The sequence below is a fragment of the Helicoverpa zea genome, chromosome 2, assembly GCF_022581195.2.
Source record: "Helicoverpa zea isolate HzStark_Cry1AcR chromosome 2, ilHelZeax1.1, whole genome shotgun sequence".
Classification (NCBI taxonomy): Eukaryota; Metazoa; Arthropoda; class Insecta; order Lepidoptera; family Noctuidae; genus Helicoverpa; species Helicoverpa zea.
The window spans coordinates 3,351,355-3,367,320 of record NC_061453.1 but is presented as its reverse complement, the minus strand read 5'-3'; the positions used below and the strand labels follow the sequence as shown (position 1 = coordinate 3,367,320).

The window sequence follows — 15,966 nt, the reverse complement described above, 5'->3', positions numbered from 1 at the left end:
ATCCACAAATACTAACCTTTTTCACAGGACTGTCCCTTCGAAGCGGTAATCCAACGCGACATCGCCCGCACATTCCCGGCACACGACTTCTTCCGCGAAGCCGGCGGCCTCGGGCAGGACTCGCTACTGCGTATGGCTAGAGCTTATGCCGTGTACGACCATGAAGTCGGCTACTGTCAGGGACTTAGCTTCCTGGCTGCTACGCTGCTGTTACATGTGAGTTTTGAGTTTATAGTAGTTTGAGAGAAAAGGCTCGAAGGATGAGTAGTTTGAGGCTAAATTATTATTTTTATTTAGGGCTTTTTTAGGAAAAAATATGATATACGGAACTTATTGTTACTACTAGTGGATCTCCGTCCGTTTCGATATCAACTTGTAATGACATAGACAAAGAAAATTGAAAAGGCAAACATTTTATGGTGGGATATTATTAGATGACATCTCCCACTGTAGTTGTGATGGGAAGGGGTGTTAAACTTTTAATGACTTAAACCCATCTTTGTTTCTTCTGGAGCTGTTTGTGTACCAGGGCCAGGGCTCTTTCGAAAAATTTCTCAGTCCATCACATTTGCAACCTGGATTTAAAAAGTCTGTTGTGTCATATTCTCTTAGCTTTCTAATTTACAAAACAGTAGAATGGGCTAAACGTTTAAAAACTTCATAAAATTATTGCACAAAGCGATACATTTATTTATCATCATCAGCCTATCGCAGTCCACTGCTGGACATAGGCCTCTCCAAGTGCACGCCACTGAGATCGATTTTCGGCTTCTCGCATCCAGCTCCTGCCAGCCGCCTTGCGCAAGTCATCACTCCACCGTGCCTGAGGACGTCCTACACTACGTTTGCCGAGGCGTGGTCTCCACTCCAGAACTCGTTTACCCCAACGGTTATCGGTTCTTCGGCTAATATGGCCAGCCCACTGCCACTTCAGCTTGCTGATTCGGTGGGCTATGTCGATGACCTTGGTTCTCTGACGGATTACCTCATTTCTGATGCGATCCCTCAGAGAAATGCCGAGCATAGCCCTTTCCATAGCCCGCTGAGCGACTTTAAACTTGTGAACCAGCCGCACCGACAGTGTCCACGTTTCGGCTCCGTAAGTCATGACAGGTAGGACGCACTGATTGAAGACTTTTGTCTTTAGGCACTGTGGGATCGACGATGTTAGGACTCGACGTAGCTTCCCAAATGCAGCCCAACCCAACTGAATTCTCCTATTCACCTCGTCCTCAAAGTTGTTTCTACCTAACTGCAATGTCTGCCCGAGGTAAACATATTTCCGAACAACTTCGAGAACGGCGCCGTGTATCGCTATCGGTTCCGGTAGAACATGTTCATTGAACATGACCTTGGTTTTGTCCAAGTTCATCCGTAGGCCGATGCGTAGAGAAGATTCAGCCAGGTCGTTCAGCATCTGTTGTAGGTCCTGCAGCGTTTCCGCCATGATGACGATATCGTCGGCAAATCGCAAGTGAGAGATGTGTTCGCCATTGATGTTGATGCCGCGTCCTTTCCAGTTCAGCGTCTTGAACATATCCTCCATTGCATTAGTGAACAGTTTCGGGGAAATAACATCCCCTTGTCTCACTCCTCGATGCAACGGTATGGGCCTTGTTTGCTGATTCTGTACTTGGACGGACATTGTAGCGGCTTCGTAGAGACATCTCATCACTTGGATGTATCGCCAATCTACTTGACAACGCTGCAGGGACTCCAGAACAGACCAGATTTCAACCGAGTCAAAGGCCTTCTCATAGTCCACAAATGCTAGACACAGGGGCTGATTATACTCTTCGGTCTTCTGTATAATCTGCCGCACTGTGTGGATGTGGTCTATGGTGCCGTATCCGCTCCGAAACCCAGCCTGCTCCGGTGGTTGGAATTCGTCGAGTCTTCGCGCAAGTCGGTTCGTGATCACTCTTGAGAACAGCTTATAGACGTGGCTTAGGAGGGAAATGGGTCGATAGTTCTTCAACTGGGTTTTGTCTCCCTTTTTGAAGAACAGGACGACAACACTCCTACTCCACGCCTCTGGAGTTCTCCCTTCAAACAGGACGGCATTAAAAAGCTTCTGGAGCTCCCCCAGTACGGGCTTTCCTCCTGCTTTTAGTAGCTCTGTTGTAATGCCATCCTCGCCAGGGGCTTTTCCATTTTTGAGCTGTCTCAGAGCGATCTCGATTTCGCCACTGCTGACTTCTGGCAGGTCTTCGGTGAAATGGCGTGTTAATGTGGCTCTAGAATCCTCATTTCCGGGATCAGGTCGGGATGCATGCGATGCGTATAACCGGCCATAGAAATTTTCCACTTCCGAAAGGACTGCCGGCACCGAAGAAACGACTTCTCCGCTTGCTGTGGTCAGCTTCGTCAAGTGGCTTCTTCCAAGAGATTGTACGAACACCTTTGACCCCCGATTCAGCTCAATTGCTCTTTCAATGGCAAGAGTATTGGAGCACCGGAGGTCGCGTCGTACGTGCTTGTTGATCTCTTGGTTTAGAGCTCGCTTAGCTGACGAAGTGACAGGCGGGTTTTCACGTCGTTTCTTCATAAGTCCTAATGTCTCTTCCGAAAGCTTTGATTTCTTGCCCTTACGCTGCATGTTACAGAATCTCGAACCTTCCTCCCTGAGGATCCGAACCACATATTCGTGGTTCTGGTTAACGTCTGTTGTGGTTTCCACGGCGGCAAATCGGTTCTCCAAATGTGACTGGAACGTTTCAGATCCTGTCATGGTTTGGAGCAGTGTTGGTCGGAGCCTGGCCTTCATCAGACGGAAACGTTCGGCCTTGAAGTTGATATTCAGAGAGCCTCGGACAAGTCGGTGATCGCTCCCGGTATTAAACCTATTGATCACGGAGACGTCTCTGAATATGTGCTTCTTGTTCGTCATGATGAAGTCAATCTCATTTTTAGTCATAGTGTCGGGGCTTTGCCACGTCCACTTCCTTTGGGGCCGCTTTTTGAAAAAGGAGTTCATCAAAAAGAGCCCCTCGCGTTCGAGGAAGTTGACGAGCATTTGCCCCCTATGATTCCTGCTTCCAAATCCATGGGATCCTACTGCCGATTCGCCGCAAATCTGTACTCCCACTTTAGCGTTAAAGTCCCCCATGACAACGGTTTATTTATAGAAAGTCATAATCTATATTAATGCTGTTCTCATAATTAAAATCTTCTTTCCAGATGCCAGAAGAGCAAGCATTCTGTCTTCTAGTCAGATTGATGTACGGTTACGGACTAAGGGAACTGTACAAAGACGGCTTCGAAGCTCTCTACATGAGGCTGCATCAACTCGATAGGCTGATGGAGGTAAGATTTTGCGCAATATTTTGCGCAAAGAAATGGAGTTTGCGCAAAATATTTTTTCGTCAAATTGTAAGGTTTATTAAAGTAATTTACAATTATTTTAATGTTATCCGTTTTGCGCATCGACCATGGTAGTTGCGCAAAATATTTTTTATTTACATATATTATGTATTTTTTTTTATTATAGGAACAACTAACAGACCTGCGTGCTCATTTCCAAGAGTTGGGAGTGGAGCCACACATGTTCGCTTCACAATGGTTCCTTACTGTGTTCACAGCACGTTTTCCTTTGCCTCTGGTAAGTACTTTATTTCAATTTTCAGAAAACAAGTAAACTCTAAAGATTCTAGAAGAAGAGAGAAAAAAACTTTAAAGATTTATTCGCTTAGATTAGATGAGAAGTTATAAATACAAGCATAATTCAAAAATGTATATCCTGAAATGCGGTTTGGAGTCTTTTTTTTTAATTGGTATTTTTTCTTATGTTGTACATTGCGCTAAACAATTTTTTATGCCGTTTATAAAAAAAGTATAACAATGATCCTGCTCATATTTACTCAATTATTTCCCCTTCAATAACATCCAACCACTAATCCCTTTAATTTTTTTCAGGTGTACCACATCCTAGACGTGTTCCTCCTGCAAGGCATCGACACGTTGTTCCAAGTGGCGCTGGCGTTGCTGTCGCGTTCCCGCAAGGATCTGCTGCAGCACGACTTCGAAGGAGTACTCAAGTATTTTAGGTAGGTTATTTACTATTTGATTAGTAGGTATACTTAGTAAACAGTTTAAAAAAGAAGACTAGTTAACGTGGACTGAGTCCTTATTTTGAAAAAAGTTAACAAAAAACATGAATATTACGCTATTTGATCATCATCATCCTCCGAGCCTTTTCCCAACTATGTTTGAGTCGGCTACCAGTCTAACCGGATTCAGCTGAGTACCAGTGCTTTATTATTATTAAATATTACGCTATTTGATGATCATCATATGTTTTTATGTATTTGAAACTGTTTAACCAGCAAATCTTACGTTCCAGACTAGAGGAAAATTGACCCTCACTCTTGCTAAAATACAAGCATTAGACAAAAACATCTAAAATTATAAACCAGTTAATAACTTACAATATTACCCACAGAGTGACGTTACCAAAGAAGTGTCGCGCGGAGGAGTCGTCGCGACAGATCGTGAAGCTGGCCTGCAGCATCAAGGTCAAGCGCCTGCCCAAGTACCAGCAGGAGTATGAGAAGTTCATCAAAGGTAAGCACACTAATATTATACAGACTAAAGTTAGTGTGTTTGTGTGTTTGTTACTTCACGGTCAAACAGCTGAACGTACCTTTATAAATCTTGGCAACAATATAGCTTGTATATCAATATAAAATGTGTGCTATCTTTTTATCCGGGTGCGGGAAGCAATTCACTCGGGAAATGGGTGAAATCGCTGGCAGAAGTTTATCCTGTTATGAATACTCCCATTTGGTCACTTAGAACACTCCAATAGGCATCCACTGTTTGTTCTTTTCGCGTCGCATCCATATCACATAGTACGCGGTGTTAGTCTATTTTATTTTAAATTGTGTATAAAACCATAACAAGCAGATAATAGCTTGAAATTACTAAAATATATAGTAATTTCAGAATCTGCCGAGAAAGAGAAGATTAACGTGGAACTAGAGAGGCTCAAAGTTATCAACACACAACTGCAACAGGAGAAAGAGTTGTTAGAAGCGCAACTGACTGTGGTAAGAATTCAGAAATATTATGTACACCTTGATCTGACCATCGTAGAAGTAATGCAATGTAAACAGATTTTTTTTAAAGATAGTATTAATTGTACGAGCTCGCGTGCTGAAATGATGCGCCCTACTAAGGCATCTACGCATATAAGCCTTCCGATATACATAGGTCGGACTCTAGACGTAGCTGAATAACCAATGACAAGGGATTTTGTATGTGCATTGCGTTCCAAAAAGCTTGTATGCGTAATTCAACTTAGACAAGTTTTACAATAATTGAACAGTACTCTGTTTTATGTTCACACCTCGCCTCACATGTTATAAGCCCATTCCTTAGCTTTATTATATTTTATTTTCTTTGTAGGCTCGTTCGTCAGCAGAAGAAAGTCAGAAAGAGGCGTCACACTACGCGGCCGTAGCGCGTGACTACCGCGAGATATGCGCCAGGCTTGACAAACAGTTGCACAATATGCAGGTCAGTAATGTACTTTATGTAATTAATATAAGGATCTTGTTTTGTTTGCGGGATGTTTTTAATATAATTTGTACAATAGGCAATTTAAGTAATAATAATAGAGGTACTAATGTACCTTATGTAATTCACATAAGGTGTAGTATTCCCGCGGGACGTATGTAATACAAGTTGCTCAATATCAAGGTGAGGAATCAACCTTATGTAGTGCACATAGATTCTTGTATTGAATGCAGGATATGTGATTTGCGTTGAACAATATGCAGTACAATTAGCTAGTTAAATAAATAAAGTATAATTTATTTATTTAAATGTAATGTAAAGTGTTAAGGATTTAAACGTTGTAAATGAATACTATTTTGCAGGACTCTGTGAAAGACTGCGTAAATTGCACGGTGAAGTTAGCGCAAAAGGATAACAAAGAAGGTACAAATATAGTTATTTTTCAACCAAGAATGACTTTTTTAGTTATTTCATTTTCTGATAATACAATGCTTATCTATTCCAATATAAAATTGTACAATAAACTTTATAGAGTCAGAACAAAAAGGCGACGACAAAGAAGGCTCAAGCGAGGCGGAGGCGCGGCTGCGGCAACGTGTTCGTGATCTAGAACTGGAACTGGCGCAGGTCAAGCTCGCGCATGTGCAGGCGCAGTGCAGTAATCAGGTACACTGAAAGGCTAGAAGATCTATTAGTAGAGAAGTTTGTTTTGTACTAGTGATGTGGAAGATGTTGTTTCTATATGTGTATCTTAACTTATACCTTTCCGATTAAATCTCCGTCTGTGGCAATTAAAAAGTGTTTTAAAAGTGAGATGGAAATAAATACAAAGGCAACTACAATGTCAGCGGATGACGTGTGACGAGAGTCAGGGCGACTACATGATAATAAATTATAAGCCTGCGACTATACTTCTAACATTCTCTCTTGGAAACAGACACTAAAAAAAAAACAAAAACAAAAAGGCCACAGAAATATTCTTGATTATCAAAAAAGGGAATGGTATCAAGCTCCTCTATTTATAGGAATATCAATTCTATTCACACATTAGGCAGCTTTCATCATATCATCATGTATTTCATTTCTTGACAGGAGCTGAGTCATCAACTGACAGTCGCTCTCAACGAGGTACAAGCTGCGGTCAATCAGAAGCAATCCGTTGCACCGTGGCTAGTGCGTACTCTTGGTAAGCAAAACATTATTTTATATTCTTCACTTTATATATATTGAATATTTAAAATATAGAAATACATACATGTGTGTGTATTCAAACCCAACACCGCCAAACCAAAACTGTCACAAACCAGATTTTTTTCTCTGCTTTTGTTGGTCATTGTGTACTTTTCTTAACAAATAATGTACTGAAACAACTGGTGTTCACCAATTATACACCTTGATTTTGGAATTGGCAATTAGCTTTTGATTTTTTGAGTTTAATGGGCTGATGATTGGCTGCTTTAGATTTACAAAGCTTTTAGTCTGTTTTATTATTTGCGCAAAATTTTGCGCAGTTTTTGCGCATCATTTAAGTAGAGTTGTTTACTAAATTACCTTAATATCTATATCCTTTTGTTATATATATATATTATTTTGACTTATCTCAAAAAAACATTTTAACACTATATGCCACAAAAATACATAATGTAAATATAAATGTTAAAATATAGTTTTTTTGCTTCATTGTAGGACATTAACCAGGCATAGCAAGTACGAGTGCGGAGGTGATTGCGTTATATATACATAATATATGTGCTTATGTACGCTATTTTTGTTTGTAGTATGCTATGATAGAAAAAATAAAATATTCGATCAGCTGAGCGAATATTACGCTATACAGAATCTATGGTTTTAAATAGGTGTGCGAATGAAATGTGTTTTAGTTTAGGCAATGCTAGTATGATTGTTTGTCTGTGTATTCCATAATTAACGTGTGTAGTATTTTAAACTACTGTCTGATTTACTATTAGTAATAGTTTCCTATTTCTCCTCAATTTTACATTGTATGCTCTGAATAAGATAATCTTTGCATTTTCAACAATCATTTCTGATAACTAAGCTAAAAAGCTAGATGCTTTGTTCTCAACTTGAAATTAAATTAATGATTAATTAACACGCTACTTTTCTTCATAGGTTCCATCATGGAAGCAGCACAGAACAGGCCCTCATTCCAGACATACCTACCCAACATTAATCCAGACCAACCTTCAATGCCGTTACACAGACAAGGTTCTTTCTCAAGCGGTCAGAGCCACAGCCACGCGAACCTAGACCGACGCGTCTCCGAACCTTACAGCCCCGACGTAGTACGGAGGAAGAAGGATCTAAACGCCACCAAACGACATTCCATGCTCGTCGAGTCGAACCTCAGCAAAGAAGCTAAAGAAATCAACCGACGGAGCCATGACGTCACCATCGTCAAAAACCTCTCAATGGGTTGACAATACCCCACCCACACTCCGGTTAGTACGATATAAAACGATTATTTTATTATACGTCGTATTATTTCGGTGTGAGAAGGAAAGTTGTAAACGCCGCTACGAGTGTACAGTCCGCAGCGCAAGTTGATGCGATTAAGTATGCGACGCTATGTAATTTTTGTACGAAACTTGTGGCGCCGGGTGTACGTGTGCACATACCCATAACACTAGTCATAATGTAATGTAATCGAGCACTTTTATTGTATTTACCGATTGGAGTATTCTAGATATTGGTTACCTAAGACGTCACTATATTTCAATACGTTCATATTATTCGTTTAGCCATTCCAGTGATTTTTATATATGTGAATCTCTCGTTCTTATGAAGGTATAGCCGATATATTGATATTAATAAGTACATATTGATAAATATATGATATGCCCCAAGTTTGGTATTGTTTGCAATATTGTTTAAATTAAACCAGTGTTTTTGTGTTCAAGATACTAATAACCAATAGGCAGTGATTTACCCGTAATGAAGTTTTATCAGAATACCCTATAGTTTTTAATTTACCCCTATTTAATTTAAATATAATATAGTTTTTTTTTACGTTCATAATTCACGCAAAAGTGTGTGCCTTCTGGCTTAGGTTAAGTAATCATAGGCGTTATATTTATTGTGATTTTACAGTATTTCGCACATACCTATCCATTTTATCCATTTCATGTCATGAATATTTATTACTATGTATAACATATCGGAAAGAAGCAATACATTATTATTTTTAAATATAATAACAAATTGATATTAAATAATTATATCATTTACAATACAGCAAATAGGTTGATTATCTTGTATACTTATTATGATCAAAATTGTGTAAGACTGTTTAAAAAAAGAATCACGCGATGTCTATGCCTACTTGATAGTTTAAAATCCTAACATTTCCTAAGATGATTCTTTTAAACCCAAATATTATGAAAGCTTCAAAATATTAAATCGCACCATACTTGTGATCTTATGAATGATAATAGAAAGTGCAAAAACCAATATTAAGGTGCACTTTCTAAGTAAAAAGTATTTCATAAAATTTCGATAAGTAGGGTAAAAACGTTAGGAGGAAAGATACGAAAAGCATTTGTGGGACCTAAAGAATTAATCGATATTATTATCTATAATTTATTTGTTTATTGGTTGTCACTCTATAATTTCTTATGAATATACAAATTAATTTAATTTACCGTTAATAATTGATAATTATTTTCTTTTGTTATGTAAAAGTTATAGCTTATAATATTCGCCATAGAATAATTTAAAATAGCGTGTATGCGTTAGAATCTATATTGAAAATAAACGTGTAATAATTATTGAACTATATAATTCGATTATCTATAAGTGAAAGAAGAAAGAGTATTTATGATGTATTTTATAAAAAGGTATAAACATGAATATTATTGAAATGCTTCGTGAGCTTTTCGCTTATAGTAAATTGTATAAGAGTTGCATTTTACTTCTACCTTACTGATTTGTATTTTTACGAGAATTCGAGTTGAATTATCATTTTATTGTGTAGGGCACCACCATCCCCTGCTTATCAGTAAGAATATAACAAGCGAGTAATTTTATCTCTTCAACATATAACAAAAAAAAAACATAGTTTGCATTTGAGCCAGTAATGTTGAAACACAATTATTTTCGAGATTTATTAGTGCTGTAAATTCCTGCTGCTACAAGTTAACATTTTACAAAATGTCCAATTCTATATAACATACTAACTGCCATAGAATAGGTGTGTAAATGTTGAAAGTTATTATTTTATTTTTTTTTTTCAATTAAATATCCATTCCCATTATAATTATGTTTAAGATTACAGAAGAATATAAAAGTAACTGTATTTGTCAATATTTAAATATCTAATGAAAATAATATTTCGAAAATACACTGTAGAAATGACAACAACATTCCTATAACATCTTCAATATGTTTAAATTAAAATTATGTGTAAATATAGCTACCCATACAAAAAATGCAAATTATTACACCGCTTATTATTAAAAGTAAATTAATTGATGTTATGTTCGTTCGAAGTTTATTGTAATAAGTTAAAAAAAGATATCAAAAATAGTACTTTGTAATGATATTATTTCTATATCTCTGGTATTAATGCTCGCTAAGTTTGTATAGTATCTGTTAATGGGAATATATTTTGAAAGATTATTTTATGTGAAAACTTGTCTTTTTCCCAGTACCTATGTTATTTCCTGAACCGTACCCGTAAATTATCTTATGAAAATTGTTTATGCATACTTTTTTATGCTAGCTGTTAATATTTTTGCTGTTAATATCACTTGATTGACAATAATATTTTGATGTCTCATGTATAAATTGTATTTTTCAGTTTTTATTTTAATTTAGACTGTAAAACTGCGTTTATGGTTCAGTAAGACATGTTAATAGTGACATTGGAAATGCAGAAAAATACATTTATTTTGCTGGCATGTTAGGAGAAATTTTAATTTAAATGACTTGAATGGTATTTTTTAAAAAGAAGCTTTATGTCGAACACTTGTAAGTAGATATTATATACATCGTGATGCTGTATACACGTATTCATCACAACTATGCCATATTGTATTATACTTCGCGACCATACTGTCGTTTGGATGAAGGATTTAAATTATTATCTAGAATGCCCCGTCTACGTCTTATTGTACAGAACTTATTTTGATCTCTAATTTTATTATTATTATATGAAAATTATTTATTAGAATTCGGAAAATACGATATAATTATAAAAAATAATATGATATTCAATTAATATATATTGCTTTATTATGAAAATGTGTATTATGAAACCAAATCTTTGCTTTGCATTAAGATATTCACCAATGTTTTATCTGTAGCTACAATTGTCTTTAGTCAAACTATTTTGTGATATTTTAAGTTCGAGTCGACGGCAAGCGTAAAAAAGGAGCAAAAATATATGAAAAAGAATGTTTGCCGTCGGCTTCTCTCGCCATAACTACTCTGTACGTATAAACAGCTGCTTAGCAATGTTGTAGAAGATTATGTTCGAATAGTGAAGTAGTTACATAAACAATAACGGCTTTATAAATAACGCAGATATCATTAGATAGTGATGCAAAGTTTAGAGTGAGTTGTAATCGCTGAGAAATGTTGTTTTAGTCTATCATTTATGGAAAATAAACATTTTACAAAGATTTTCTGTGGTTTCACCTGAATCTTGATACACTTCGTCCACCTTATAAAAATATAGCTTGGTCAGTGGGTCGTCTTAGGGGGGGTGGCTTTAATAAAATGCCGTCTTGTATGTACACATTACTGAACATTACGGAATTTAAAATTTTATTACTGAGAACAGCGCCATCTCTTGATGAGTAGATTTTAAAACGACATCTGGTGTCGAATAGCATAACTACTGATTTAATGTTAATACCACTAGATGTCGCTACTGTAATTGTAGATTTGTTAACGTTAAATAAAGTACGAACAGAAAAACCGTAGGACAGACAGACTGAATTGTTAGCATTGAAATAGAGCTAAAATGTTGTTATTAGAAACTAAACTACATTTGTTGATCGGGAAGAAACATTACCTAGGGGGGTTTTCCGCAGAATTCTATAGGACAGTACCAACTTATTACAACTTTGTTAATGCTCATAAGCCTTTTTATTTTGCTTAATTAAATTCCCACTACCTACACGATAACAATAACAATTAGCTCTCACAGTCGAAATATGCGAAAATTATGTAGATAAGTGTCACTGTACACCCACGATATGGAACGAATGGTGCCAAGAGGCGGCCACTTTCGTTTTATTACGGAAGAACTTACTACCACGGTTTCCGCTTACTATTAGACGTAAGACAATGTTTATTATGCTTTGTGATTCATATTTATAACGGTAGTCGTAACACTGTGGTATTTTTACAGATAGATAGTTGTACTTGACAGTTTGAGGTAAATTACAGGGTTGCGGCATTTTCGATATAAAATTATTTTGCGGGTAGGATTGAATTCCGACTATCTTACGGGCTCACCTTCAAGCTGTCAGTTTTTCAATCGTTCAGCTAGCAAACATTAGTCAGTCTGGAAGTTGGTAGTTGTGTTCATACTTATCAGCCCTCTGCAGAAATCCACCGTTCTTAAATTCGGTAAATTTTGCTACTTAACATATAATTATTAATTACATAATTGTTGGTAATAATTACCTATTGTAATTTCATCTAATTTGAGCGATTATTAACGCAAACCATAATATACAGTATTAAAAAGAAAACGAATGCAATAAACAGAGCACAATTTGCGGTTTCAAAACTTTCCAACACCTACGATTTAGCCACCCAGCGGCGGCCCTAGCCATTGCGAGGCTACGTGCGGCAGGTCTATGCGAGGCCCTTTGTCTTACGTGAAAAGTATGTGTTGCGAGAGTAAGCTGGTGTTTTGATTTAGCTAAACGTCATGTTTGAGGAGAAATGCTCAAGTTAAACAAATTAATACAATTTTATTTTTACTACAGTTTATATTCTTGTGTCATCGAATTCCTTAAACATGTTGTAATATTTTTAAGCCTCGAAGAACTGCTTTTTCGATATTATTATTTTATTATTCGAATTCTCAAGACTATTTCGGTAGTGGGATAAATTTCAGTTAAATTATTTTCTAATATATATTTCAGCACCGAGATAATATTCAGCTCTTCGTATTTCTGATTCAGGGCCGACAAAATAAATTAAAGTACTTAAAAATCGTGTACATATGATTCATGATGCTTTTTTCTTGGTTTACCATAAAGAAACCGGAGACAGATCACTGCAAACTTTTAAAGCGCTAGCGAAGCGAGCCCGTAATTTTTGAGTTTTGGAACAGTATCTAAAGTACCAAAACGAATTTAAAAGAGGCCGCCGTAGGTAAAGAAAAAAGGCGCGAGCGTAGCGAGCGCGAAAATACATATTTTGGGACGCAATGATACCTAAAGATTGAAGAAAAAAGTTACTGAAAAGCGCGAGCGCAGCGAGCGCAAAATTTTTGAGTCTTGGAACACAAAAATACTCAAACAAGTTTGAAAAAAACCCGTGGAAAGTTCGGTGCTTTAACTTTTTATTAGCTTGAGGACTCAAAGAGTAAGCGCAGAATAAATGAGAAATTATGAAAAAACCGCGAGCGAAGCTAGCGGTTTTTTTTAAAAAACTTTGAAGAGTTAATTTAAGTAATCATATAAAAACAAAAATAAACAAGAAAGAGATGGGTGACAGCCGGACCGCCCCCTCCGCCCTTACGCCGCTACTGCCCGCCCGCGAGCATAGCGACCGCAAAAATTTTTGAGCTTTGGGTCACTAAACCACCTAAAGTTGTACAATAAACAACAGTGCAGGGTGAAGTCGCGAGCGTAGCGAGCGCGAAAATTTTTGAGTTTTGGGACATAAAAGTAGTCTAATCAAGTTAGAAGAAAAGGTCTGATACGGTCAAGTGAACAACCGCGAGCGTAGCGAGCGCGAATTTTTTTAAATAGTTTGTTTAAGGACTCTCAAATTAAAAAAATAAAAGAATCCGTGACTGGACCGAGAGCCAGTTGTTTTTGTTACTTTGGTGTTTCAAGTTTTTGTTAAATTGAGGACTTAAAAAGTAAACGCAGAATGAATTAGAAATAAAGAAAAATTCAATTTTTTTTTCTTGGACCAGATGTATATGCACATTATATTTTTTTATATTAGTGTGGGTTGTAGCGCGAGGCCCCCCCAAGCGCGAGGCCCTGTGCGATGGCACAGTTCGCACACCCCTAGGGCCGCCACTGTAGCCACCTATAAAAAAGCCACAAAAAATAGATACAAATATGCTTTTTACGTACTCATCATACGTGGGTTCGCAGTACGCCAGCCAGCGTGTCTGACGCAAATCGATTGTTAATAATAAACATTACGATTATTTTCGGTCAGCACTCGAATCGAGAATCGAGGCATGTCTGATTAATCGCTTAAAGCTTCAAGAGTTTCTGCATGCTTTGGTTTAGTTTGAAATTTCGAATACGTTCTTCAGTTGTTTGAAATAAAATGAGGTAACAGCCAGGCCAGCTGGTTAGCAACACTTCCATGGTCCACCCGTGGCAAGACTTGGACAGCGGGGGTGATTACAAATTTAAATCAAAACAAAACTAAATTAATTGTATAATAAGGAACATAAGAGATTACCATTGTTGATCCGATTGTTGCGAGAAAAATAATTGTAGCTTATAATTCTTAAATTCTACATGGTCTTCAAAACTTACGCAAGAAACACGAAAAATATACAGCCAAGTATATAATTAAAAATAAAATACACCGGACCTTTTTATATGACCTTTATTTCGCGTGAGAAATATGCATAGTTGTCGAAGCGTGCGTTTTTACTTGTTTACGTAAAAAGCAAAGGCAGGTGGCTCGTGGCTAGGTAAGAACAGATGTGTTTATAGAGTTCCCTTCGGTTAGTCGTGTGAACGGAAACCGTTCCGGGTGGTGTACTTTACTTATGAAAATGTATCGAGGGGATTGCTAAGTTATTATTAGTATAACTTGCCTAAATTAATGGGGATAGGATATTAGGAAATGTATTCAAATTATTGATCTGTTTTATTTTTTATTCTTATTTTTTGAAATAACTATTGAAATTGTAGTTTTATGAAAAACGATAATTTAAAAAAATGGCTAAAGGCTCTTAGTACTTCAAATACAAATTTTAATGGGCCCTAGGTAACACTGAAAAAAGTGTTCAAATAGTTTGTTAATTGGTTTATAATGGGGTACTGAAAAATGAAAAATCGTAACTTACCTGGTTATGCGAACTTGGTTTATGATAATGCTGACCCGTCTCAAAAGTTGCAGCATCTTTTCATGAGTCTACAGCAACACAATTGAAAGAAACATTTAAACAAAGTAGTCTTAAAAATAGAATAGTCTAATTACAAGGTTTGATCCGCACTTGATTGCGTTTCTCTTTTGTTTTAACGACTTTATCTACATGCTTAAGTGAATGCTTATCTAAATAGAACTTAATTCTACTAGTTTGAAGGACGAAGTCAATTGCACTGAAATCGTTTATTTTTTACAATTTGGATAGGTATCTATTTTTGTCGTAGGTAGGCACCTATATATTTTTGTGCTAGACTGTTGAAAGTTGGTACTTGAAACTTAGTGGATACGGCCTTACTACAAAAACTTAAACATCTGTTTTACACTCGTTCAAAGAAGTCGTGGCAGCAAAATGAACCATATGTCAACGTCATAATCTGACATTTTTTTAGACAATTCTTAAACTGACGTTTAAAAGTTTTTGTGGTAAGACGGTTATTGTTTTAGTAAATACAATTTAAGCCAAAAGGCACATGCCTACATTTAATTAACATATTTGTGTGTGCAAAAAGTATAATAATAATAAGCTTTGGTGATAAACATTGATTGTCTTGCACTGAAAAGAATACTGAGCGGTAATATTGGTAATTTACAAGTTCATAATTCAAATTACATAGGTAAACCACCTTGTCCAAATTCTTGTTTTTGGCGAAAGAGGCCGAATTCAGACAATTTTCTTACTTAGGTAGACATTTTTAAAATGTTGTAAAGAAAGCGAGCACACTCTTCACTTCTACCGTCTGTTATCATTCTAATTTCGAAAACGGAATCAGGTCATCTTATTTCTTTTTTGTCGCAATTGTTGTTGACAATGAATGCAGACGGCCTTGCAGTATTTTTGTACTAACATTAAACTTGCAAGCTCGAGCCTGCGAGAATCGAATCGTTTGTAGAATCGAGAACAAGTCTTGCGTAAACGTTATATAGTTGTGTATAGGTATGTCAAGTTAATTAGTTTGGGTTCATTTAAATTCTTGCGCTGGAAGTTCTTAAATAACTTCTATGTGCCCAATGCTCTAAAATCTTTTCGCTCTATATCAGATTCGCGTAGCATTAGCAACCACTAAGTATTTACTATGATACCAGTAGCGGCTTTAGGGTAGGGCGCGTTTGGGCGACGGCCCA

The 15,966-nt window shown here is 36.8% G+C and overlaps 1 protein-coding gene across 10 annotated transcripts in view; it reads left to right on the top strand.

The window, feature by feature from the left end:
* Positions 1 to 11,157, top strand: part of LOC124636568 (rab GTPase-activating protein 1-like) — a 36,825-nt gene extending 25,668 nt beyond the window's left edge. For 8 of the 10 annotated variants that reach the window (XM_047172715.1, XM_047172707.1, XM_047172742.1 and 5 more), the window contains 11 exons: positions 28 to 216; positions 3,181 to 3,306; positions 3,491 to 3,601; positions 3,916 to 4,046; positions 4,442 to 4,563; positions 4,936 to 5,048; positions 5,407 to 5,517; positions 5,880 to 5,940; positions 6,050 to 6,183; positions 6,610 to 6,703; positions 7,648 to 11,157. In XM_047172715.1, the coding sequence (XP_047028671.1) occupies positions 28 to 216; positions 3,181 to 3,306; positions 3,491 to 3,601; positions 3,916 to 4,046; positions 4,442 to 4,563; positions 4,936 to 5,048; positions 5,407 to 5,517; positions 5,880 to 5,940; positions 6,050 to 6,183; positions 6,610 to 6,703; positions 7,648 to 7,955 (1,500 nt within the window). In that variant the 3' untranslated portion in view covers positions 7,956 to 11,157. Of the gene's footprint in view, positions 1 to 27; positions 217 to 3,180; positions 3,307 to 3,490; positions 3,602 to 3,915; positions 4,047 to 4,441; positions 4,564 to 4,935; positions 5,049 to 5,406; positions 5,518 to 5,879; positions 5,941 to 6,049; positions 6,184 to 6,609; positions 6,704 to 7,203; positions 7,239 to 7,647 lie in introns of all 10 variants that reach the window. The other 2 variants (XM_047172733.1, XM_047172724.1) reach the window with 2 other exon arrangements.
* The last annotated feature ends 4,809 nt before the right edge of the window (positions 11,158 to 15,966 follow it).